General features: G+C 36.0%; 1 protein-coding gene across 9 annotated transcripts in view; it reads left to right on the plus strand.

Annotated features, from left to right (window-relative positions):
* The first annotated feature begins 992 nt into the window (after positions 1-992).
* Positions 993-27,156, plus strand: part of USP15 (ubiquitin specific peptidase 15) — a 118,031-nt gene continuing 91,867 nt past the window's right edge. For 3 of the 9 annotated variants that reach the window (XR_004384700.1, XM_032874635.1, XM_032874638.1), the window contains exons 1-2: positions 997-1,149; positions 21,260-21,387. Coding sequence is in view for 8 of the 9 variants with exons in the window: in XM_032874635.1 (XP_032730526.1) it covers positions 1,061-1,149; positions 21,260-21,387 (217 nt within the window). In the remaining variant the exon portion in view is untranslated. Of the gene's footprint in view, positions 1,150-21,259; positions 21,388-27,156 lie in introns of all 9 variants that reach the window. The other 6 variants (XM_032874630.1, XM_032874632.1, XM_032874631.1 and 3 more) reach the window with 4 other exon arrangements.

Genomic DNA, 27,156 nt, shown 5'->3' on the forward strand with positions numbered 1-27,156 from the left:
GTTATAAAGAAGAAGAAAAAACAAAGATGAAACCAGGGCAACCCCGTTAATACATGCCAGGTTTCCAAAAGGAGAGGTAGTCAGTGTGCTCTAGCGGACAGACAGCACCCGGGGTTTGGAACTTGGGTTTTTTATAAACTTACCTCTCCACCTACTGTGTGACCTTAGCATTTGATTTTTGAGACTGGATTTCCCCGTTTGTAACATAATTAGCTACAATAAAAGCTGGTATTACTAAATAATGGCCGGTAAACACACATGGGAAGATGTGGTTAAGAAAATGTTACTTTATAACATCGAGGATAAAGGTTTTCGGGCACGTTTCCTTCCCTTTTAGTACCTGGCATTATTTGATACATATTTCACTCCGTGTTCACCGAGGAACTGGGACATGTTTTTCACTGCAGTTTAGCGTCTGGGTGTGCCTGGGGAGGCGTCACAAAGAGCCTATAAAAGGTTTCCACCTACAGCAGGAGTAGGAGGGCAGGAAGGAGCCCAAGACGGGCACTGAGACCAAGCGTTCGGTTTCGGATTGTTCTTTGTTGGGGCCAAAATTCACCAAGCTTAGGTTCCCCGACTAGCGACGGAAGGACTAATGCCTCAGAGCTGTTAAAATTTTCTGCCATATCTTAGCCGTCCCCACGCCCCCCGCCCCACCCCACCCTCAAGCGTGAGTGAATGCGCAAATAAGGGCTCTCAGGCGCCTGTGAGAAAGAAGGAGGGGAAGGCAGAAGTCGAGGATGGACGGGGCGGTGGCACCGCTGCTGAGAGAGGACAGAGGGCCCTCACAGAGAAGAGTTAAAACCCGGCTGTCCCGAGCCAGAGGAGGCCAAGGCGAGATGCTGGACAGGCGGGGGCCGATTGGGGGCAGCAGACCACGGCAGCGTACTCAGTCCACCCCCGGGACCAACTCTTGTCCCGAGGCGCTCCCCCAACACCCCCCACCGTCTCTTTTGGTTTCGACCTGCCGACTGGGAGGGGCCGCGGGACGCCATTCCCACAATGCTCTGGGGCGTGCCGCCGCCGTCGCTGCCGCCTCCGCTACCGCTAGTGGAAGAAGATGGCGGAAGGCGGAGCGGCAGATCTGGACATCCAGCGGTCTGACATCGCGACGCTGCTCAAAACCTCGCTCCGGAAAGGGGACACCTGGTGAGAGAAAGAGATTGAGATGGTCGCGGTTGCGGGAGGATGGTGGGGAACTGGGCGGGAACTGCGGGCTGGTGTCTTTAGCTAGTGACAGGTGCGGGCAGGTCCGGCGGCGGCCGCACTGGGCAGCAGGATTTTGGCTGCTCCCGAAATGTTGGGGAGAAGATTGGACCCGAGATGAAGTCCAGGGTTCGTGGCTTGTCGGGGCGTGCTGAGAGACTTAAGGGGAGCGGCGACGGGGACTCACACAGTTCTTTCCGTCCTCCTTCCTTCCTTAGTGCCGCTCCCACCTCAGGCCTTCCCGAATGATAGGTTATAGTCGTTCGGCGTGAGTCTCTCAATTTTTGACAGGTCGAGGTCCCGCGGCTTATCAAGATCTCACCCTCTTTCCTTCTCTGGTCATTTCCTTTCCCGGCATTGTCGGCATTCAAGTTCCTTGCTGTTCTGATTCTTGTATTCTTCCGGGAGGCAGGCTGCAGGATGTTTGCGGTTCTTACTACACAGGTGGCATGTGTCAGGGCGCCACTTAAGAGAAAGAAACCCTAGTTTCCAGTTCCTTGTCAAAAGGAGGGAGAGGAGTACGGAACCTTAGGCTAATGAGAAGTACCACGTGGTCTTGTGCTTTAGTGGAGGCTTGATAGAAACCGGCAGCGTTTCTCTTAGAAGCGCAGCCCTTCCCTCCTGTTTGAGGGATAACGTAGGCCTGCAAAAAGTAGATAAGTCTGCTTGAGGCTTAAGTCACTTGCTAATACTCAGACTTATAAAATACCAAAGGATATACTTAAAATACTGAAGGAAGTATGTGTAGATTTTAATACTTGTCGGCCATAGTAAGTGGTATTCAGAATAACTTAAATATGTGAGTATGTAACATAAAGAGCAAGTGCTCTGTTTATTAGGAAGGGTAGTGTGCTTCTTTACTGTAATAATTATTTTCATGTCCCGTTGTCACCATAACAGTGGTGTATAATTTACGGAGTTTTTTTTCCACGTACTCCTCTATGACTTAATGGAAGCAACATAAGATTTAGATGTAGTTAGGTCACCGTTTCACCACTTAACCTGCTATACGACTTAGAGGAGAGTTAATTTAAATCATTGTATCTCAATGTCTTCATCTGTGAAATGGACAATAATTTCATTGTCGGGGTTTTATCTTGATTCAGTGACATATTCCAAAATAATACTTTTATGAGATAACATTAAATTTTACTTTCTTGTCACCTTCGTTTACTTCTGATAAAATGCTGTAGTACTAGGAGATTTTCAAGTAAGCTAGTAGATGGCAGTCTTGGGACTTGAACTTAAGTATTTTGATCTAAGTCTTGGTACTTTTTTCATACTTTGTTAGGCTACATAGATTCTGTGTTTATATGATAAAAATCCCTAAGGGTGTAAGCATGCACTTGTTGCATTACAACAAAAAATATCTTAATCATCTTTAGATGATTTAATAATCATTATTGTTCAGGTAAGTGTGAGATGTTTATTCATGTGCAGAAATTGGTTATTTCCTAGGACACATGTTTACCTTGGTCTGTGGATTATTAAAGATAAATCTTTGCTTCCTTTTATTTGTTAAAGAACACTTAAATTTTCTTAATTCACCTAGCCTATTACCACCTCATAAAAAGATAAATGTGGATTTCCATAAAATAGAAATCTGTAAGTTTAAATATGGCTATTATTCAGATGGATATTACTTTTTTTTAATGTATGTTTTTGGTATTCTGGGTAATAATTGGTGTTGACACTATGGGATGATATGAACAGCGTGTGTATTGTGAGCATTAAACTTGAAGTTTGACATTTTTCAAATAAAAGTATTTTTGCTTTTTCACAGTTACTGTAAATCGTTTTAAACATCTGTTGTAAAGAATACAGGAAGTCCATAAATTTGATTTTCATTTTAAAATGAAAGTCAGTGCTTTCATATTAAAGAAAAGGAAACTGAAGCCCACATATTTAGAGAACAGCAGAATGTGGACTTTTTTTTTTTTTTCTTTTAAGATTTATTTATTTGAGAAGGGGTGGAGGGGGCAGTGGGGGAGAGAGAGAGAGAGAGAATCTTTTTTTAATCTTTTTAAAGCAGGCTCCATCTCAGGACCCTGAGAGACCCTAAGATCACAACCTGAGCTGAAATCAAGAGTCAGATGCTTAGCTAACTGTACCATCCAGGTGCCCCAGAATGTGAAAATTTTTGTCCTTGATTGATTACCTCTATTAGTTAAAGGGGAAGAATGCCGGGATAGGATGGTACTGAGGATTTGCAAAAACCAGTTTGGTTTATATGTAAGCCAGTTAATTTGCAATTAGGTGAAATCTGTCAAAAAAAGAAAATAGTTTAGAGCAAAAGTTTGATTCAGAGTTTAAGGAGAATAATTTGATAAGTACACATTTCATTATGTACGCATGATTAGAGAACTGGTGAAGATTTAATAATTTAGTTGTTACTTGGGCTCATGTTGGGGACTCATTAAAACTTGTTTTTAACTTGTTAAAAAGTTTCTCTTTTTAATGTCTTTTTAAAAGATGATTGGATTAGTCATTTATGGTTATTTGGGCAAATTCAGTCTGCTGTTTTGTAGCTAAAATGGGCCATATGCAGATGGAACATTATCTTGGTATGTGTGTCTAACCATCTTGAAAAAGACTGATGACTGTTGAGAAAAAATGGAAGGTTTACTCTAAGTTTATTCTTGAAAACTTTATACTAATTTTTGTTGTTATGGTGCCTTAAATGAATAAAGTGCCTTAAAGTGTTTTAAAATGAATAAACTAATGAAAATGAAACTTAATTTCATTAAGTAGTTTGTAAGCAGTTTTTGGATAGGATTGTTTCATATTATCCTGGTAGATAACTAACACTTACACAAGGTTTGATTCTGCTTGAAAACTAGAGTTTCTGTTTATTTGTAAATAGTGAATGATTTTTATCTGCAGACTGAGTTTCTAGAGATGAAAATAAGGACACAAGTCTTAAGATGAGGAAGAACGAACTTTATTTAGAAGTTATTAATTAAAGTTATTAATATATTTACTAACAAACTTAATACTAGACTTTATGGTGACAAGTCCAGATTGATGCTTAAAAAGGTGAGGTATGAAAGTGACACTGATCTGCATTAGAAGGAGTAAAGTAGTCTCATAATGCTGTTTCCTAATCTTTATTTTAGCTCAGAGGAGGTAATTAGAAAACCACGAACAAGACTGTTTGAATTTAGTTACTATAGAAATAAAGATAAAGGAACTAGAACTTGTTTAACTTAGATTGAATGAAAGATAACTTAATCTTCAGGTACTTGGTGATTTTTCTTCATGAGACAAAAGGAAAATTTTTTAAAGAACATTACATGTTAAGTATATTAGGGATAGAGGAACCTATTTATGGAGGATGGGTAATTAAATAAATGAGTTACAAAGACAAGTTATGGGTTATGGAATACTCTTTGGATATATAAGTAAACAGATAATTACAGATCATCAAAATCACTGCTTTATTTCCCCATTTTTATTAAAAGTTTCTCTTCTACCAGTCATTTTCACTAACTTTTATGTGTGGTGTTTTAAATTTTTATGTATGTTCAATGGTAATGCATAGCTAACTTTACAAAGTAAATTGTGTGTGTCATTTTTGCATAAACCCTAATAACTCTAGTAGATTTAAGGTACTTCAGAGAGTAACTTTAATTTGTATTTAGAGTAATTTCAAATGTATATGATATTTTTGTTTCAATAAATAGGCAAGGAATAGTCCATCAGATCTTTGAGATTTTTCATATTAGAAGACATTGATTCCGTTTTAGGGCTTCCCTTCGATTCCTGCTCTTTTACTTAGAAATCTTTGAGGCTTTATTTTATATGGTCTCTTTTTGTGCAACCTTAATTAATACTAAAAGAAAATAACCTTGTAATGACAAATCAGTTCATAATGTAAAGGGACACTATTAATATAAACTCCACAAATATTTTAGTATATATTTGTTAAAGAATTTTTACATTATTATTACTGTAAATACTAATTTTAGTTGTGCCAAAGTGTTAATTATTAAATTAGGGTATGTGTCATATCATTTGCAGGAAATGAGACCAAAAAGCAAAATGGGGTTTTTTTGTGTTGATAAATCAGTGAAAATAAGGACAGAAATAGTGACATTATTATAACATATTTTTCACATTTTAGTTGCTTAAAATCTAGAAAGGCAATTTTTCCTAATTTAAGCTTTATAAGTTTTTAAATCACTTCTAAGTTGTTAGTGAATCTAAAATTGTGTACCTTACTTGCTAGGAGGATCCAGAGCTTTTTAGTCTGTGATTTCATTTATCTGTTGAGTGACATTTAGGCTTTATTATTTTTTTCTAAATGATACCATTTTCCCATTAACATACTTGAGTTATTAAATATTCTTTTTGCAGAATAGTTTTGTGACAAATACTAATTTTGCTCACACATATGTATACTAAGAAAAACTTAGTTTTTCAGGCCATGATGTGTAGTATTATATTTGAAAACACCATGTGCTAGGTACTGTTTTAAGTACTTATTATGTTAACTTAATTACTTATCACTATAATTCTAGGACACTAGAATGTGAATGTCATATAATTCACATTGGAGAGAATAGGAAGCCTAGGCTGAAGTGTTCACACAGTAATCTGGGATTTGAACACAAGTAGTCTAGGGCTTTAATTCAGGCCCCAAAATCACTTATTTTGAAGATGCATTTTTATTTTATTTTACTTTATTTTAAAGATTTTATTTATTTGACAGAGAAAGATCACAAGTAGGCAGAGAGAGAGAGAGAGAGAAGCAGGCTCCCCGCTGAGCAAAGAGCCTGCTGCAGGGCTCGATCCGAGGACTCTGAGATCATGACCCGAGCCGAAGGCAGCAGCTTAACCCACTGAGCCACCTAGGCACCCCGAAGATGCATTTTTAAATGTTAGTTTCACTTCAAAAGGAAAAAAAATGGACATTTTTTCTTTTTAAATGGAATCTATTTTAGTAGAGTTCTACCATTTTATTGTAAATTTGTGTGTTATGACTGTTTAGTTCAGATACGATAGCATGTATAGAAAATCTTGATGTTTTGCTTCTGGAAAGCTGTTCTAAATGCTTTATAATTAATGCAGCTTTTAAAGTAAGTGCTCTTATTTACCTCGTTTTACAAATGTTTGATGAGTTCAGAGGTAGTGTAATACCTGGTTTATAATGATTTAAAATACCAGATATTATCAGTATCTCCTTAGTATTAGAAATGTTTTGGGGGTACTGGGTGCCTCAGTAGGTTAAGCATCCAACTTTTGATTTCAGCTCAGGTCATATCTCAGGGTCGTGAGATGGAGCTCTGAGTCAGGGTTTACACTTAGCGTGGAGCCTTCTTGTCTCTCTCCCTTCCCCACTGTTCTCTCTCTCTCCCTCAAATACATAAATAAAATCTTTTTAAAAAATGTTTTCATGCTGTCACTATTTAAATATAACGCAAACAGTATTTCATTAAATTATTACTCCTTCTTAGTTCTTCCTATGTAGAGTTACTCAGCAGTTAGTAAATTGTTTTTCTTCCTTGACTCAAATCAGTTTGTGCCTTTCATTTTCATTTCCTCAGTTTCCACTGTAATTCATACTCTTGTCTTTTATTTTTTCCCTTGAAGTCATTTCTCCACACTCTTTTTCCATCTATTCTTTAAACAAGCGAGTTCCTTTCAGTTTTATCCAGTTTATATAGAAGTCACTACTAAAGAAACCTAGAATAAGACTGGTAGTAAGTGATCTTAGTTTTGGATACAGATTAAAATGACTTATCTGGAGTAATAATTAAGAATTGCTCCTCAAAAAGAAGTAAAGAAGTTCAGATTGTAATATGAGGCAGAAAACCTCTGTAGAATTAACCTGTATTTGGTTATACCTACAACACTTTTACTGCTTTCATCAATAGGATTCTGCATGGTTTCCTTATAGCTCTCCCCCACAAAAGGAGGGTAATGACTCCCTTTTCTTCTCCATGAGGAGGAGAGCTAGCTGTCTCTTCTCTCCTTTTAACTTTGGAAGACCCAGATACTAGTTTGGTAATTCCTTACTTTTAAGAAAAATCTTGTAGCAGAAGTAGCCATAGAAAGGACTTCCTTTGTGAAAGAAGTCAAAGGCTCTCATAGACAAGTCTAAGAGTGGCTTTGAGGCCAGGCAATTCTAAGTTTTAGAGAGCCAGGTAAATCAAAACCTGGAGCACTAGAGACAAAATTACTTACTTGAGTGAAAAAAATCATCAAATTCCTTGAGTAAAATTTTACTAAAAAAGATTAAGAATGATAGGGTGAAATGATCATGGTAAAAGAAACCTGAGGGGCACCTGGGTGGCTCAGTGGGTTAAGTCTCTGCCTTCGGCTCAAGTCATGATCTCAGGGTTCTAGGATCGAGCCCCATATCGGGCTCTCTGCTTAGTGGGGAGCCTGGTTCCCCCCACCCCCGCCTGCCTCTCTGCCTACTTGTGATCTCTGTCAACTAAAATAAATAAACCTTTAAAAAAAAAAAGACCTGATAATTTGGGTTGCTTTATATTGTTTAACAATATATTTTAACAGCTTGACAGAGTTTAACAGTTTAATCAAGGGATTTACCTTGGATATAGATAGAAAATTTATATTCACAAATTTGAATGGATTTCAAGCTGTAGAAACTTAATTCTCTGGAGAGGTAAAGTAGTTACATGTACCATATAGTTATTGTGATGGTTACAAAAATTATTACATGTTAAGAGCTTTACACATATATGAAGTGATAGTATTCTCATTTTGCAGATACAAAAACCGAGGTATAGAGTTACATGTACATAATCAGAAGTGATAGAGCAGAGATTATAACCTAGACAATCATCTTGAAAGCCTGCACTTTAAACTGTGTTGCTTGCCTGTGAGTGATAGAGACATACCCATATTATGGAAACAACTTTTTGAGAGATGAATACTTTGAAGTTTTAAAATCAGGCAATGATAGCTTCAGCATTTTTTTTTAAAGATTTTATTTATTTATTTGACACAGAGAGATCACAAGTAGGCAGAGGGGCAGGTGGAGAGAGAGGGGGAAGCAGGCTCCCCGCTGAGCAGAGAGCCTGATGTGGGGCTCCATTCCAGGACCCTGAGATCATGACCTGAGTGAAAGCAGAGGCTTAACCCACTGAGCCACCCAGGAACTCAGCTTTGGCATATTAAAAATAGGCTTTTCATCTGTTATATTTTGAGGAGCCTGTAGGATTTTGGGGTGCTCTGTCCTTGGTTTCGCATTCTAGTCTTAGCAGTTTTATTTCTAATTAATATAGCTCTGCTTTAATACTGATGGTGGTTCCCATTTCTTGGAAATTATTTACTCATTTCTGCCTCATAGGCCATTACACGTTATTCATATTATTTCAAATACATTTTACTAATTCCTGACTTTACTTCAAAACCAAGCTCAAAACCAATCCCTAGGGGTGCCTGGGTGGCTCAGTTAGTTAAGTGTCTGCCTTAGGCTCAGGTCATGATCCGAGGGTCCTGGAGCCCTGTGTGGAGCTCCCTGCTCAGCGGGGGGTCCACTTCTCCCTCTCCCACTGCCCCTGATCTCTCTTTTTCTCTCTCATCTTGTGTGTGCACTCTCTTTGTAATAAATAAATAAAATCTTAAAAAAAAAAACTCTGTAAAATCATCCCTAATAATCTCATGCAGATATATATCCTTTCACTCTTAAAAAAATAACAGCTTTATTGTGATACAATTGACATATTGTACAATTTTTCCAGTTAAAACGTGTAATTTACTGGGTTTCAGTATACTCACAGAATTGTGCAACCATTACTTTAATCAGTATTGGAATATTTTTTTATCACCCTCCCCCAAATCCTCCATACCTATTAGTAGTCCTCTGCTTCCTCCAGTTTCTCCTTGGATCCCCCTGCTCTAGGTCACTACTAATCTACTTTTTATTCTATAGATTTGGCAGTTTTGGATATTTCATATAAGTGGAATCATATATGTGACTTTTGTGTCTGGCTTCTTTCGTGAAGTATTAGTACTTCATTTCTTTTTATTACTGAATAATATTCCATTGTATAGATAATATACCACATTGAATTCTTCATCAGTTGATGGACATTTGGGTTTTTCACATTTTTGGCTCTTATGAATAATCTTGCTGTGAATAATTTATGTGCAAGTTTTTGTGTAGACATAACTTTTTGTTATGTGTACATACATACTTTTGTTTATATATACAAAACTGATCTATCTTGAGTATATACCTAGGAGTGGAATTCCTTGGTGTCTTTTCCAAGGTGGGTGCAGCATTTTACATTGCCATCAACAGTATGAGGGTTCCAATTTTCTACATCCTTGATGGCACTTGTTAATGTCTTTTGATTATAGCCATCTTAGCAGATACAAAGTGGTATCTCATTGTAGTTTTGACTTGAATTTTCCTAATGACTAATGATGTTGCACATTTTTTCATATGTGTGTATTAGCCATTTGTATACCTTCTTTGGCACGTGTTTACTTAGATCCTTTGCTCATTTTTAAATTAGATTATTTGTATTATTGAGTTTTAAGAGTTTATATATTCTAGATACAAATCGCTTTTCATAGAGATGATTTGCAAAATTTTCTCCCATTCTATGGGTTTTCTTTTCACTTTCACAATCCTACTTGGCCTCCTTTCTGAGTCCCTTTTTTGTCTTAGTTTAGAAGTAAAAAGAGGTCATAATAATTAGTTCTTGCTAACTGATGAATTTGATGTGCAAAGTAGAAAATAGGTTGGAAATCCTTGAAATTTAAAATGAAGATATAAAGAGATTAACCAAGCCATTGTTTTATTTGAAAAAACTCCATAGCTTTCAGTTATGTATAGCTTTCATTATAGCTTTCAGATTTCAGTTAAATTTTGCTGAAACAATGAAATCCTGAGTTATAGTTTGGTACTTTTTAAAAAGCCTGTGAATTATCTGGCTTATAATGATTTAAAATGCTAGAAATTATCGATATCTCCTTTAGTATTGAAAATGGTTTTATGCTCTTGCTGTGTAAATCTAACTTAAATAGTATATCATTAAATAAGAGAATTAATCTTAGAGTGAATTAACATCAAGATTTGTTTATTCCGCTAATCCTGTGTAAGATAGTTATACATGTTTTTCTGAAATTGTGTGCTACATTGGATTAGGCTGAAATATTTGTGTATTTTCTTAGTTTTGAAGAATGTTTTATATCTACAGAGAAAAAGGTAGGGTTTTAAAAAATAAATGATGTTACATATATGTCAGTATTACGAAATTAAGCAGGAATCACTTATCAAAAGTTGTTTGTATAAATGTGCTAATCAAAAAAAGGAAAGAACTATGCATTCATTAGCTGTATGATTTTTTTTTAAGATTTTATTTATTTATTTGACAGAGATCATAAGTAGGCAGAGAGACAGGCAGAGAGAGAGGAAGGGAAGCAGGCTGCTGGCCAAGCAGAGAGCCCGATGTGGGGCTCGATCCCAGGACCCAAAGGCAGAGGCTTTAACCCACTGAGCCACCCAGGCACCCCAGCTCTACGATTTCTTAAATGCAGCTGTTGAGATTTCCCCTTTTCCCATATTTTTAAACTTTATGTCTAGGGCTGTTTTCTCCATCTTTCATTAGCTTGTATATATCTTCCCTTAAGTTTGCTTGTGGTGTGTATAAAAATAGTATAAACTTTTAGAACTATCTTTACCCTACCACCACCAAAAAAAAAAAGAAAGAAAGAAAAGGAAAAAAAAATCTGGCCTTTTTAGTTGTTATAGTAACTTTTCAGCATTTGAGGACTTAATTTAAGTTAATTATATATATATTATGTAATATATATATAATTATAGTAACTTTTCAGCATTTGAGGACTTAATTTAAGTTAATTTAACTTAATTTAAGTTAAATTAACTTAAATTTGTGTGGGGTCCTAAAATTGACCCATCTTCTCTGGAGCCATTGCAAACTATTCTGGCCAGACCACAATACAAACTGTCTTTCTTGATGCCTTCAGAATATTTAGCACCATATAATTTAGACCTTTTTGAAGTACTCATAGCTTTATGTGATTTTTTGATTTATTAAACATTTGATCCTCCCAGCAGTCCTGTGAGGTTTTTCCAGTGGTCTTCATGAAATGTAAATCAGATCATATCTCTTCCGTGCTAAAAATCGTAGAGTGGCTTTTCTTTACACTTAGGATAAAATCCTTAGCATTACCTTAAAGGCATTGGATAGTCTCGGGTCAGTCTACCTGTTTAGCCTTATGTAGTATTTCTTATCCCTTTGTCATGAACTCCGACATCATTTAGTCAGTTCTTCCAACATACCAAACTCCCAAAGTTCGGGTCTTAGCACATTCTACTTTTGAAGTTACTGTAAAAATGGAGAAGGCTGTCTGGAGATACGCTGGAGGATTGTGGGTCATCTCGGAAGGATTTGAGAGTTTGATGACGATAGACCTTTATCTCTGTAAGATTTTCTTTACTAATTTTTGAACTCATATTAACATTATGATAAAAATTTTTCCAATTGGCATACTACTATGAGAGAATCGTGATTAATGTAAGTGTGAGGTGCTCATAAAATTCCTTGTAACCCATGAAACAGAGGGAAATGGAAATAATTAAGCTACAGCCAGAGGCCTCAATCATAAATAATCTTGATCATATTTTGGTACATGTACTTCATGGCATTTTATATGGAAACACAGTCACATGTCTCAGTATTACTTACAAATATTTCACCTTTGGACTCATCTATAAGGCATAGACTCCTTTGTGCAAGAAACTTAAATTGGTACATTTGTCACAAAGCAGTTAATTTCTCTTCCGTACTTTGGGATCTCTGGATATTTGCAGATTAATATTTACATGAATTTTAGATAGTCGCAAATTTATAATGTAACACTTCATACTAAAAGTTAAGTCGACTTAAAATAAGTATATATGTCAATTGTAGGGTTTTTTATTGTTTTGCTGGTATTATTTTCCCAGATATCAAGGATTATAATCTGTACTTTCTGTTTCTTACGTGCTTTTTTTTTCTTTTGAGATATCACCCAGTCATTTCTATTTTTCTGGTTTACTTACTGGTTGCTGTAGTTACCGAAAAGAAATAATTTCTTCAGAATGAATACATTATTATATGTCAGAAACATAATTTGATAAATTTAGAAATAATCAAATAAATCATATTTTTCCAAAGAAAATTCTCCAAAGCTTATGTCAGTTTTTTAATTAAATTTAATGCTAATTCATGTTTGGAAGAGATAATATAAGACAGAAAAAATAAATATAAGAGATAACTTAAACCTACAAATTTCTTCCAAAAATACATAGTAAAACAAACTGTGTATTTTGTACATTTTGCTATACATATTTTTATCACAATTAAAAAGAAAAATCTAAGGGGACGCCCGAGTGGCTCAGTTGGTTAAGTGTGGGACTCTTCATTTCAGTTCAGGTCATGATCTCAGGGCCTTGGGATTGAGCCCTACATTGACCTCTACACTCAGTGCAGAGTCTGCTTGTCCCTCTTCTTCCCCCTTGGTTCCTCCCCTGCCAAAATAAATAAAATCTAAAAAAAAAAAAAAAAATCCAAGTTGTATTTATAATTACTTATTTTTTTTTAAAGACTCTATTTATTTCTTTGACAGACAGAGATCACAAGCAGGCAGAGAGGCAGGCAGAGAGAGAGAGGTGGAGGCAGGCTCCCTGCTGAGCAGAGAGCCCGACGCGGGGCTCGATCCCAGGACCCCAGGACCACGACCCGAGCCGAAGGCAGAGGCTCAACCCACTGAGCCACCCAGGCGCCCCTATAATTACTTATTTTTATGCTTGAAAGTCTTTTCATTTGTTGACTATCACTTAACTTTATCAGTTTTGACCTCAATATTCAGTCTATACATTTGACTCCACTTCATTTTTGCCCATGTATATGTGTATATATAAATTATTCTATATTAAGTAGAAAATATTAATCATATTTAATGTACTATTTCAGGAAGAAAGAAGAGTATAAAGAAAAATATAACAAGACACTTGTGCACACATATCTTAGTTTAAAAAAATAAAACATTACAAAAACAGTTGAATGTCCCTCTGTGTTTCCCTAGTCCCATCACCTTCCCTCCCTTGTCAGAGGGAGCCACCATCCTGAAACAGATTTTTATTATTACCTTAAATTATTTATATATTATTTTACTTAGTTTTCTAATTAAATTATCAAAATATTTTATGTATACATTTTAATATATATGCATGGATTGTAAATAATATATACTATTGGTGGCATGTTTTTAATTTTTCTTCAAATTGTACATCTATTGTCTTTATACATTTGTGTTATATTACATGTGTCCTTTGCAGTTTTGGGGGGTTGTTCAACATTGTAGTTTTGAGATTTATCCTTGGTACATGTAGTTGTATTTTGCTTTATAATTTTTGTGTAATATTTTTGGGTATGAATAATGGATATTAGGTGTTTTCCATCTTTTTATTGTTATAAATTATGCTGCACTATATATTCTTTTTTTTTTTTTAAGATTTTGTTTATTTGACAGACAGAGATCACAAGTAGGCAGAGAGGCAGGCGGCGGGGGTGGGGGGGCGGGAGTAGGCTCCCTGCTGAGAAGAGAGCCCGATGCGGGGCTCGATCGCAGGACCCTGAGATCATGACCCAAGCCGAAGGCAGAGGCTTTAACCCACTGAGCCACCCAGGTGCCCCTGCACTATATATTCTTATAGTTGTAATTTTGTACAAGAATTTCTGTAGGGTAAAACTTAGCAATGGCAATACATGATGTATGGTATGTACATTTTTTTTTTAAGGTGTGGTAAGTCGGTTCTTTCATTTATTTATTTTTAGCTTTTATTTATTTGACAGAGAGAGAGAGAGTGCACAAGCAGAGGGAGTGGCAGGCAGAGGGAGAGGGAGAAGCTGGCTCCCTCCTCAGCAGGGAGCCCGCTGTGGGGCTCAGTCCCAGGACCCTGGGATCATGACCTGTGCTGAGCTCCACATCTTTATTCTTAATAGATTATGTGGCCAAACTACCATCCCAAGTGAAGGTTCCAATTTATTCCCCTTTTGGCTGTATACAAGTTCCTATTACTACACATCTTTCTACAGCTTGATATTGTTGACACGTGTGCACATGATCTGTTCACCAGCTTCATGAGATGATACGGTATGGTGTTAATTTGTAGCTTTCCCATTGCTAATGGGATTAAGCATTTTCTCGTATGTATGGAGGCCATTCTGATTTTCATTTCCGTGAATTGATTTCTTTTCGCCCCTTAAAAAAAAATTTTTTTTTTTTTAATTTATTAACCTAAAGGAGTTCTTCATGTATTCTAATCCTTTGTCAGTTATCTGGAGTAGGTGTATCTTCTCCAGTCTGTATCTTCTCTTTACTCAGTGGTGTCTTTGTTGAAAGGTAGCCTTTCATTTTTTTTTTAATTTTATTTTTTATAAACATATATTTTTTTCCCCAGGGGTACAGGTCTGTGAATCGCCAGGTTTACACACTTCACAGCACTCACCATAGCACATACTCTCCCCAATGTCCATAACCCCACCCTCCCTCTCCTAACCCCTTCCCCCCAGCAACCCTCAGTTTGTTTTGTGAGATTAAGAGTCACTTATGGTTTATCTCCCTCCCAATCCCATCTTGCTTCATTTACTCTTCTCCTACCCCCTTAACCCCCCATGTTGCATCTCCTCTCCCTCATATCAGGGAGATCATATGATAGTTGTCTTTCTCCAATTGACTTATTTCGCTAAGCATGATACCCTCTAGTTCCATCCACGTCGTCGCAAATGGCAAGATTTCATTTCTTTTGATGGCTGCATAGTATTCCATTGTGTATATATACCACATCTTCTTTATCCATTCATCTGTTGATGGACATCTAGGTTCTTTCCATAGTTTGGCTATTGTAGACATTGCTGCTATAAACATTCGGGTGCACGTGCCCCTTCGGATCACTACGTTTGTATCTTTAGGGTAAATACCCAGCAGTGCAATTGCTGGGTCATAGGGTAGTTCTATTTTCAACATTTTGAGGAACCTCCATGCTGTTTTCCAGAGTGGTTGCACCAGCTTGCATTCCCACCAACAGTGTAGGAGGGTTCCTCTTTCTCCACATCCTCGCCAGCATCTGTCATTTCCTGACTTGTTCATTTTAGCCATTCTGACTGGTGTGAGGTGGTATCTCATTGTGGTTTTGATTTGTATTTCCCTGATGCCGAGTGATATGGAGCACTTTTTCATGTGTCTGTTGGCCATCTGGATGTCTTCTTTGCAGAAATGTCTGTTCATGTCTTCTGCCCATTTCTTGATTGGATTATTTGTTCTTTGGGTGTTGAGTTTGCTAAGTTCTTTATAGATTTTGGACACTAGCCCTTTCTCTGATATGTCATTTGCAAATATCTTCTCCCATTCTGTCAGTTGTCTTTTGGTTTTGTTAACTGTTTCCTTTGCTGTGCAAAAGCTTTTGATCTTGATGAAATCCCAATAGTTCATTTTTGCCCTTGCTTCCCTTGCCTTTGGCCATGTTCCTAGGAAGATGTTGCTGCGGCTGAGGTTGAAGAGGGTGCTGCCTGTGTTCTCCTCAAGCATTTTGGTGGATTCCTTTCTCACATTGAGGTCCTTCATCCATTTTGAGTCTATTTTCGTGTGTGGTGTAAGGAAATGATCCAATTTCATTTTTCTGCATGTGGCTGTCCAATTTTCCCAACACCATTTATTGAAGAGGCTGTCTTTTTTCCATTGGCCAGTCTTTCCTGCTTTGTCGAAGATTAGTGGACCATAGAGTTGAGGGTCTATTTCTGGGCTCTCTATTCTGTTCCATTGCTCTATGTGTCTGTTTTTGTGCCAGTACCATGCTGTCTTGATGATGACAGCTTTGTAATAGAGCTTGAAGTCCGGAATTGTGATGCCACCAACTTTGGCTTTCTTTTTCAATATTCCTTTGGCTATTCGCGGTCTTTTCTGGTTCCATATAAATTTTAGGATTATTTGTTCCATTTCTTTGAAAAAAATAGATGGTACTTTGATAGGAATTGCATTAAATGTGTAGATTGCTTTAGGTAGCATAGACATTTTCACAATATTTATTCTTCCAATCCAGGAGCATGGAACATTTTTCCATTTCTTTGTGTCTTCCTCAATTTCTTTCATGAGTACTTTATAGTTTTCTGTGTATAGATTCTTAGTCTCTTTGGTTAGGTTTATTCCTAGGTATCTTATAGTTTTGGGTGTAATTGTAAATGGGATTGACTCCTTAATTTCTCTTTCTTCTGTCTTGTCGTTGGTGTAGAGAAATGTGACTGATTTCTGTGCATTGATTTTATATCCTGACACTTTACTGAATTCCTGTACAAGTTCTAGCAGTTTTGGAGTGGAATCTTTTGGGTTTTCCACATATAGTATCATATCATCTGCGAAGAGTGATAGTTTGACTTCTTTGCCGATTTGGATGCCTTTAATTTCTTTTTATTGTCTGATTGCTGAGGCTAGGACTTCTAGTACTATGTTGAATAGCAGTGGTGATAACGGACATCCCTGCCGTGTTCCTGACCTTAGAGGAAAAGCTTTCAGTTTTTCTCCATTGAGAATGATATTTGCGATGGGTTTTTCATAGATAGGTAGCCTTTCATTTTAACCTTGACAAGTTTATCAATCTTTAAAGTTTTTGCTTTTTGTCTTAACTCTTCTATATTCTAAGGTAATGAGGATTTTCTCATATCTTTTTTTACAAAATTGTACTTCTACTTTCACATTTACATTTTTAATCCAACTATAACTTGTTTTTGTACAGTTAGTTCTGCTGTACCTAACATAGCACGTGTTCCTAAAAATCACCATGTTATATGCAAAATCATGCAATAAAAAATACACAGGGCATATGGGAAAATTGGGGTTGGGACAAAAAAATTTTGCCAGTGACACATTAAAAACATAATAAAAATGGTAGCACAGTTTTTAAGAAGTATGTAACTACCACAATAAATATGACATTTTTATTTTGAAAAGGATGGAGTTAACATGTAGAAGTAGGATTTAAAGGGTTGCAGCTTGAGTTATTGCAAGTGGTGGAAGAAAAGTTTTCTTAAATCTTCCAAGAAGTTGTAACTGCAGATGTAACACACTTGAAGATGATTAAAGTGTGTGTGTGTGGGGGGGGTGCTTGAGTGGCTGAGTCAGTTAAGTGTCTGACTCTTAATTTGGGCTCAGGTCATGATCTCAGGGTTGTGAGATTGAGCCCCACACTCGGCTCTGTGCTGGGTGTAGAGCCTGCTTAAGATTCTCTCTCTCCCTTTCCCTCTGCATCCCCCATCTTAAAAAAAAAAATGTTTGAATGTGTATGTTTTGTGCATTCCTATGTGGGTCTTTACGGCTGAGTAGTCTTCTTCATTCACCTTATTTTTGTTTCAGTTAGGACTACAATAAAGCAAGCTAGACACTTACGGGGCAGAATTTCAGGAGGCACTTCTTATTAAGGTTCCTAGGCATCTCACTTGCCTTACCCTTAGTCCTGGTCCTGCTTGTGGATTAAAGTAGTGCTTGAGCATATATTGAAATTTGTGCTCTTGTTCCCTAATGTATCAATCATGTTTAACATATTCAAGTTTTTAAAACAAGCATTAGAGTAGAACTGACTGCATATGTGAGGTAAAGCTCTGATTTTTCCCATATACTTAGCTACATCATTCCCCACTAATATGGTGATGCTTTTCGTATATATCATGGTTCCCCATATATATGAATCCAAATCCTGTTTCTCTGTGCTGTTTTCATTGGCCTTTTTGTTTCTCTATGCCAGTATTATATTTTTTAATCACAGGTCTGACACTTTGTAACATTGGTCAAGGTGTTCCTTTGTGCCTTTGAAATTATAATAGTACCTGCATTATTGGGTAGTTAAAGGAATAAATGAACCAATATATTAAAGTGCTTAGAAATATGCACCTGGCCCAAGTATAAAGCTCAAATGTTAGTAATTTTGTAATTAAAAGTAATTTCTTTAACTTAGTAAACAGTCTTGGTATCTAGTAGGCTAATAATTGTCATCTTGTTTCTCCTTTTCCAAACTATTTGAAAGGAAGTGGGAAATACTGTGGGAGGATTCCCTGGGAAAGTGAGGTGTAGGCTATCTGAAAGATGATAGGAATTAAATAGATGTTGGGAGCAATAGGAGTAGCGTCTAGGCAGATGGAACCATATGGCAAAAAATGGAGTGTCTAGTAACTAAAAGGTTATTATAGTTACATCTCAGCAAAGAAAAATGGTACCAGTTGAGACTAGACAGGCAGGAGTAGATAGATCATGGAAAACCAAGTAGGCAATGTTAAGTATTTTAGACTTCATCTTAGGATCATTGTTTTAACTTTATAAAGATTGTTACGTGCCTTTTATTCTTTCTCAGAGGTCTAAGATTAAAGTCATGAAATATCAGTCTTTACAAATAGTTATAACTATGTAAAAACAAAACAAAACAAAAAACCTTGGAAGCTAAAATTGGTCCTATCTGGATCCTAATAAGAGTACTATTGAGAATCTGTAAGTTAGATCTATGTTCACTTACTTGTAATCATTAACTATTGATTCTGTTGTAGGCTTTTATCAATTCAAATTGAGGATTCTTATGTTTTGGCAGATTCACAGATTAGAGGTAGAGTTTTAATAATAAATCTATGTAAATGTCCTAAAATAAATTTTATTTAGCTCACTTCATTTAATGTTGTCTTTCTTAAGTACATCTAAGAAGTGTACAATTATTTCTGTGATAGATGTTTCTGTTTTTTCCTATATTTTCCCTCATATTTCATTACCACAAAATTTTGCAAATAAGATACGGTGGCCTGTAATAGATGTGATGGCCTTTTCAGTTGAAAGTAATGTTGAAAGATAAATATCCATCAAGTGTGAGAATCTCCTCTCTTAATAGTATCATTATACAGAAACTACTAGTCACTTCAAGATCTAGGAAAGAGATGTGAACTAGAAATATTATAGCATCAGATGAATACTATCCAGTGCAAACGTCTACCATACAATAAAGGATTTATTAAATACTCTGAGAGATAAAACCCCATCTTTTAGAAATATATTTTAAATAAATAGAATTTTGATAGTATTTCCCAAATAGTTTTAATGTCAGTTCTATAAGTCACATTGTTGTGTATACTATTACTGTTGATTGATAAATTCAGCACATATCCAATCAAAATCTTAATTGTACTTTTTGTGGAACTTGATAAACTGACTCTAAAATTCATGTGGAAGATGGTCAAGAATAGTTAAGGCAATTTGCAAGAACACCAAGCTGGGGAAACTTGCCCCCCCTCCAAAAAAATCAAGATTAAAGTAATAAAGAGATGATGAAATTGGCACAATGATAAAAACAAAATAGATGGAACACAGGAAAGGCCACATAGTATGACATTAATTTGCAAATAAAGCAAATGAAATATCTGAATATTTTGTTTAAATCACAGGAGGGAGTCTAAAAAATGTTTAGTGGGTGATAAATAATTAAGTATTATTTTGTTTAATATGTAAAGCTACTGCTGGTTTAATCTCTTTATTTTAAAAATAAGGTTTTCTTAAGACAGTCTCTGAGCTTTTTTTCTTCTTTAGTCTCCAATTCTACCATTTAGGGCCTTGAGTTACATAATCCTGACAGTAGGTTTGGAATACTAGTGTGTAGATAATTCTGCAGTACCCACTTTAAGGGAATTAAACTGCTGATGAATATTCTCTAGGAATTGTGGGATTTTGTTGGATTGGTGCCTTTGCCTCAGACATTTTCAGATATAAACAACTGTGTAAACTGTAAAACTGTAGGATTTCATTACTATACTTAGTGCTGTGTGTAGTAAGCACAGATACATTAGAATGATCTCCAAAAAATAACTTGGTTACCTCTGTTAATGCACATGTGGGCTTTAAACATCTTGTTAACTTTTACTTTTGATTTTGTTTGTGATTGAATCTGATTAAGTGTGGGGAAAATGTTTCTGGAAAAGAATTTAAAATAATTATGAGTGCATGGCAAAGCAGTATTTCATAATGGGTATAATATATAATAATATATAAAAATGTGTAAAGTTTTTTAGGTTTGTGAGTTTCCTTTCCTAGAGCACCAGTATTTTACTTCTTCTGTCACTGGTCATCTGATGAGAAGCCAGTTTGTAGGTACTTGAAAATAAGATGAATATAATTTCAGTAATGCCTACAGTGCTTGGTGTACCACACTTTTGAAAACAAACAAAAAAAAAACCTATCCTGCTTGCCCCAGCAGATTTTATGGGAAATAAATGGAAGTAGTATTGTTATTAACTCTTGTTGGTAAAGAAGCTAACTAAAGTTTTTAAAAATTTGTTATTAAAATTATTATAATCAGTCTCGCAAGCCTTTAATAATCCACTTTCCTTATCCCCAAAAGGATAGAGTAAAATATATAAAATAAACATACTGTCTTTCTAAGTTTTTTTTTTTTTTAAGATTTTTTATTTATTTATTTGACAGAAAGAGATCACAAGTAGGCAGAGAATCAGGCAGAGAGAGAGGAGGAAGCAGGCTCCCCACTGAGCAGAGAGCCCGATGGGGGGCTCGATCCCCGGACCCTGAGACCATGACCTGAGCTGAAGGCAGAGGCTTAAACCACTGAGCCACCCAGGCGCCCCTCTTTTTAATTTTTTTTGCAGAAGAACCATTTTTCTATTTCTTTATATGTTGTACTTTAAAATTTTGTTTTGTTTCATTTTTATGATTCCCATTTGAATTTTTGTTCAACTGTCAGTTTATGGAATAGCTATTGCATTTTCTAAGAGGTGCTGTTAAGGATTTTTTTCAATGTGTATGTCAATACTTGTCCTCAAATAGTAGATATTTATAGAACAATAGGAATAACACTTTTGTATAAGTGAAATTTTTTTTCCAGATTGTAAATCACATTGCAGTTATTCTCAATAATCCTTTGAAGTAGGCATGTACTTTAATATAAAATGAAATATAAAAAATAGATAGCTTCTATGCTATTCCTCTAGTTACAGGTATTTTCCTTTATTGATTTCTTTTCTCTTTTTAGGTACCTAGTCGATAGTCGCTGGTTCAAACAGTGGAAAAAATATGTTGGCTTTGACAGTTGGGACAAATACCAGATGGGAGATCAAAATGTTTATCCTGGACCCATTGATAATTCTGGACTTCTCAAAGGTCATTATTTTCTTTCTTCAGTCAGGTTTAAAATGTGTTCATTTGAATATGTTATAGTCAATATATGTAATATGGAAAACGTTTATGTAAATAAATTGGAAAAATTTCTTCGTATTACAGATTTGACCTAATGAACTCAGATTATTCTATCATAATTAGTTATTACTCTGTATCATGACAATTTTTTTCATTTATTATGTAAGAAACATTTATTATTTTTTAACCCTTTAAGTGAAGAATGTAAGTTAAAAAGCACTATATTATTATTTGGGGGAAATGCTATATTGTTTTTGTTTTTCCTAATGGACACATGACTTTTATTTTAAGTTGGGGAGCATTGATACATGTTTACGTTCTTGGATTTTTACATCAGTCTTCTATACCCCTCACTACTATACCTTTACATCAGTCTTCTATACCTCTCATTACACTTGAAGAGAATAAAACATAAGTACCAGAATTTCCATTTCTGGCCAAGATGGAGTGAGAGGGGCTAGTTTTACTCTTCCACATGAGCAAACTAAGACCTTGTCAGAATATATAAAATAACAGTTCTCAAAACACTGGATACCAGGCAACAAAGAATAGTGATCCTTGAGTGATAGCTTACTGTGTTGCTAGAATGTTAAAGACAAGGCACAGAAGAGGAAACCCATTAGTTTGAGGAAAGCTCCCATAGTTGAGGAAAGAGTTTGGAGTCCAGGGAGAGCCATAACACCAGCGTTTTCAGGGCAGAGTACTAGATAGGAATGATCAGCAAAAAGAGACAGAGGAGACACAGTGACACCTAGAGACATACAGAGGGTCTCTCTCAGGTCTTCAGCTGAGTGTTGATCAAGGTCATGTATGTGAGGGGGCTGCCCAAGGCCAGGGAAAGAACCATCCAAAAGAATTTGAGGGAACAAGTCATTGGGGCTCATTTAGAACCAAGAATAATGTGTTCATAGCAGTTAGAGTGGAAAATCTTATAATTCATGGAGTATACAACTGAGAACTGTTTTGCCACTGTAATTGAGCAAATTAATCCTTTTGTCCATATAATCTGAAAGTGTCAAACCTTATATCTTAGAACAAAATGCAGAAATACTTAGAGGGATCCAAAAATATCCAGCATCCAATCAACAAGTTAAAATTTATAATGTCTTGGATCCAATCAGATATTACCTGGCATGCAAAGAAGCAGAAAGAGATGCATAATGAAGATAAATGTCAGTGTTTAAAAAAAAAAAATTTAAGTAGGAAAAATGAACAAATGAAACAAATACAAAACAGCAAGAAGGTAGATTAAAATTATTCTTTTTTTTTTTAAATTTTTAAAGATTTATTTATTTATTTATTTATTTATTTATTTGACAGAGATCACAAGTAGGCAGAGAGGCAGGCAGAGAGGGAGGAGGAAGCAGACTCCCCGCTGAGCAGAGAGCCTGATGTGGGGCTCGATGCCAGGACCCCATGATCATGACCTGAACTGAAGGCAGAGGCTTTAACCCACTGAGCCACCCAGGCGCCCCTAAAATTATTCTTTATGAACAATCACATTAAATGTAAATATCCCCAATTACAGATAGAGATTGGATTAAAAAAAATTAGGCATAACTCTAAGACACCTGAGTGGCTCAGTTGGTTAAGTGTCTGCCTTCAACTCAGGTCATGATCCCAGGGTGTTGGATTCAAGTTCTTCATTGTGCTCCCTACTCAGTGGGGGGAGCCTGCTTCCCCCTCTGCCTGCTCTTCTTCCTGCTTGTTCATGCTCTCTCTCTCTTTCTTTCTGGCAAATAAATGAATAAAATCTTAAAAAAAAAAAAAAAGACATAACTATGCACTGTATATAAGAAAGTGCCCCTTTTAATATAAAGATCCAAATGGATTAAAAGAAATTGAAAAAGGTGTGCTATGTTATGTTATGCAGAATTCTATTCTGACTCCTACTGACTTCTTTCTTACATAATCATCTCTCCCTTTGAATATGGGAAGAGCCTGCGAATAGGATAAGATATCCTTCCCATTATTATTTATGTTGTATGGCAGAGGGAGAGTATCCCAATGTTTTTTTTTTTTTTTTAAGATTTTATTTATTTATTTGACAGAGAGAGAGATAGCAAGAGAGGGAACACAAGCAGGGGGAGTGGGAGGAGGAGAAGCAGGCTTCCCACTGAGCAGGAAGCCCGATGCAGGGCTTCATCCCAGGACCCTGGGATCATGACCTGAGCCAAAGGCAGACTGAGCCACCCAGGCGCCCTGTCCCAGTGGTTTTAATCTAACAACAAATGCCCTTTAAAAGCAGACTGTTTTCTAGCTGGTGGGAGAAATCAGAGATTTAAAGCATGAGAAGTGCTTAGTGCATCATTTTTCTTATGAAAATGGAAGAGGCCATGTGACTATTCCGGCCGGCATCCTCTAGGAAAAGAGAGAGACATTGCCCAAGTCTGCAAGGAAACAAACCACCTCAGACCCGGCACCATGAAAAACTGAATTCTGCCAACAATCTGAATAGACTTAGAAGCAGATTCTTCCCCCAGAGTTTTTAGATAGGAGATCACCCCGTCTAACATCTCAATTTCTGCCTTATGAGCCCTAAATAGAGGATCCAGTTGAGCCCACTGGAACTTATAACCCACAAAATTGTGAGATTGTAAATAAGTATTGTTTTCAACTTAATAGTTGGCTAAGCATCTGACTCCAGGTTTCACCTCAGGTTGTGATCTCAGGGTTGTGAGATCAAGCCCTGTGTTAGGCTCCTGCACTCAGCAGAGTCTGCTTAAGACATTCTTTCCCTCTCCCTTTGCCCTCCCAGTACTCTCTGTCTCTCTCAGAATAAATAAATACATCTTAAAAAAAAAAAAAAAAGTATTGTTTTCAGCCCCTACATTAGTTTTTTATGCAACAAACAAAAGTAATACATGTGCCAAAACTAATCAAAAGAAAGCTGAATTGGCTCTATTAATATATAATTGTATAATATCTGAGTATATAAATAAAGTGAGAGTCTCAAAATCAGTGGTGTTGGTTTTTAAGAAATAAGAAGGAACAAATAAAACCTAAAGTAAACAGAAGAAAGGAAAGAAGAAAAATAAGTTCAGAACAGAAATTAGAGAAGAGAAAAATAGCAAAAATCAATGAACCCCAAAGCTTGTCTTCTCAAAACAAATGTAATATGATATGTCAATTATAAAAAAGAAAAAATAAGCTGATTCTTTGTGAAAATAATAAAATTGATACATATCTAGTTTGATTACAAGAAAAAGGAAAGACACAATTACCAATATCAGGAACATAAGAGATGTAGTATCAGTATGGAATCCACAAATATTAAAAGGACAATAAAGGAATATTGTGAACCTTATGCCATTAAACTCAACAAACTAGATGAAAAAGATGAAAACTACCAAAGTTCATTCCAGAAGAAAAGATTACCTGAATAGCCCTGTATCAAGTGCAGAAATTATTTCAGATTTTTCCCAAAGAAAACATCAGATCCAAATAGTGCCACTGGTGAATTCCACCAAATAGTTAAGGGAGAAATAATACCTATTTTACAAAACTCTTCGATAAAATTGGGAGATAGTATTTCCCCACTCATGCTTTGAAACCATCATTACCTTGATACCAAAATCTTAGAGACATTTCAAGAAAACACTAGGCCAGTATCTTGTCTGAGCAGAAGTTTAGTAAATCAAGTCCAACAATGAAAAGGATATATATGTTATATAGAAATATGTATTTATTTTTCTTTCTTTCTTTTTTTTTTAAGATTTTATTTATTTATTTGACAGAGAGAGAGATCACAAGAAGGCAGAGAGGCAGGCAGATAGAGAGGGGGAAGCAGGCTCCCCGCTGAGCAGAGAGCCCGATGCGGGGCTTGATCCCAGGACCCAGGCATCACGACCTGAGCAGAAGGCAGAGGCTTTAACCCACTGAGCCACCCAGGCGCCCCTAGAAATAACGTATTTAAAAGATAACATATCATGTAAGATAAAAGAGTAAAATAGAAAGAAACATCCTCGTCCTCATAATGGGCATCTGTGAAACACCTACAGGTGACATGGAAAAGACAAAGGTGTCCACTCAGCTCTTCAGCTCGCATTACTGGAGGTGTCCTGCCCAATGCAGTAAGGCGAAAGAAGAGATAAAAAGCATACATATTGTATAGGAAGAAGTAATAAATCTGCTTTATTCATAGATAGCTATGATCACATAGAAAATTAGATTGAATATACAGAAGAGAAAAACAAGCTGGTAGGGGCACCTGCGTGGCTTAGTTGGCTAAGTATCTGCTTTGGCTCAGGTCATGATCAGATCATGAGCCTATGTCAGGCTCCCTATTGAACGGGGCTTATTCTGCCACTCTTTCTGCTCCAACCCCGTTTGTGCTCTTGCTCGCTCTCACATTCTCTTTCAAATAAATAAATAAAATATTTTTTAAAAAGTTCCTACGGACTAATAAATGAGATTGGTTTATGGGATATGATCATTATTTAAAAACCTAACTGTATTTTTATATGCTAACAGTGAGCTAACATGAATAGAAATTATAAAAAAACATTTTGTAGTAATATCAAAAAAATACAAAATATGGATAAATTAAAACCTAAATAATAAGAGATCCTGTAGGTACATCCAAAGACTCTATATTGTTAAATTCCCCCCCCCAAACTATAGATTCAGCACAGTTCCAAATTACATTTCTAGTAGGTGTCTAAAAAATTGAGATAGAAAAAAAACTGAGATTGAATTTACCTATCACAAAATTTATCCTTTTAAATTGTATGATTAAGTGGTTTTTAGTATATTCACAGTTATACAGCCATCACCACCATCTAATTCCACAATATTTTCATCACACTGGAAAGAAACTTTGTACCCATTAGCAGTCACCCCTTATTCCCTCTTAAAACCCCCAACCCTCAGCAAGCACTAATCTACTTTCTGTCTCTGGATTTACTTATTTTGGACGTTTCATCTAAATGAGATCATATAATATATAGCCTTTAACATTTGAGTTCTTTCACCTAATATAGAGTTCTCAGGTGTCATCCATGTAGCAGTACTTCATTCCTTTTTATGGATGAATAATTTTCCATTGTATGGATATACCACATTTAGTTTATCCATTCATCAGCTGATGGGCATTTGAGTTTTCACTTTCTGGCTAATGATGCTGTGAACGTTTTCACATACAAATTATTGTGTAGTTACATATTTTAATTTCTCATGAGTACGTACTTAGATGTACAATTACTAGGTTAGATAGTAACTCTATATTAAACTACTTAAGGAATTGTTAGACTGTTTTCCAAAATAGTTGCAGAATTTTTACGTTTTCACCAGCAGTATATGAAGGTTCGCAGTTTCTTCCTATCCTTGCCAACACATCGTCTGTCCTTTTATTATAGCCATCCTATTGCATATGAAATGGTATCTCATTGTCAGTTTGATTTGTGTCTCCCTAGTGATTAATGATGTTAAGTATCTTATCTGTGCTGCTTACATATATTTTTTTGGAGAAATGTCTATTCTGATTCTGTTCTTTTTAATTGGACTACTTGTCTTTATATTCTTATGTTTCAAATGTTATTTATATGTTCTGGATACTAACCCCTTATCTAATATATGATTTCCAAAAATTATCTCCCATTCTATAGATCGTCTTTTACTTTCTTGATGGTATCTTTGAAGCACAGAAGTTTTTAATTCTAAGGCCAATTTATATTTTTTCTTTGGTTACTTGTAGTTATGTCAGAATGCATCACCTAATCCAAGGTCATACAA

Source organism: Lontra canadensis, unplaced genomic scaffold (assembly GCF_010015895.1).
Source record: "Lontra canadensis isolate GAN:19392208 unplaced genomic scaffold, GSC_riverotter_1.0 scaffold53, whole genome shotgun sequence".
Lineage (NCBI taxonomy): Eukaryota > Metazoa > Chordata > Mammalia > Carnivora > Mustelidae > Lontra > Lontra canadensis.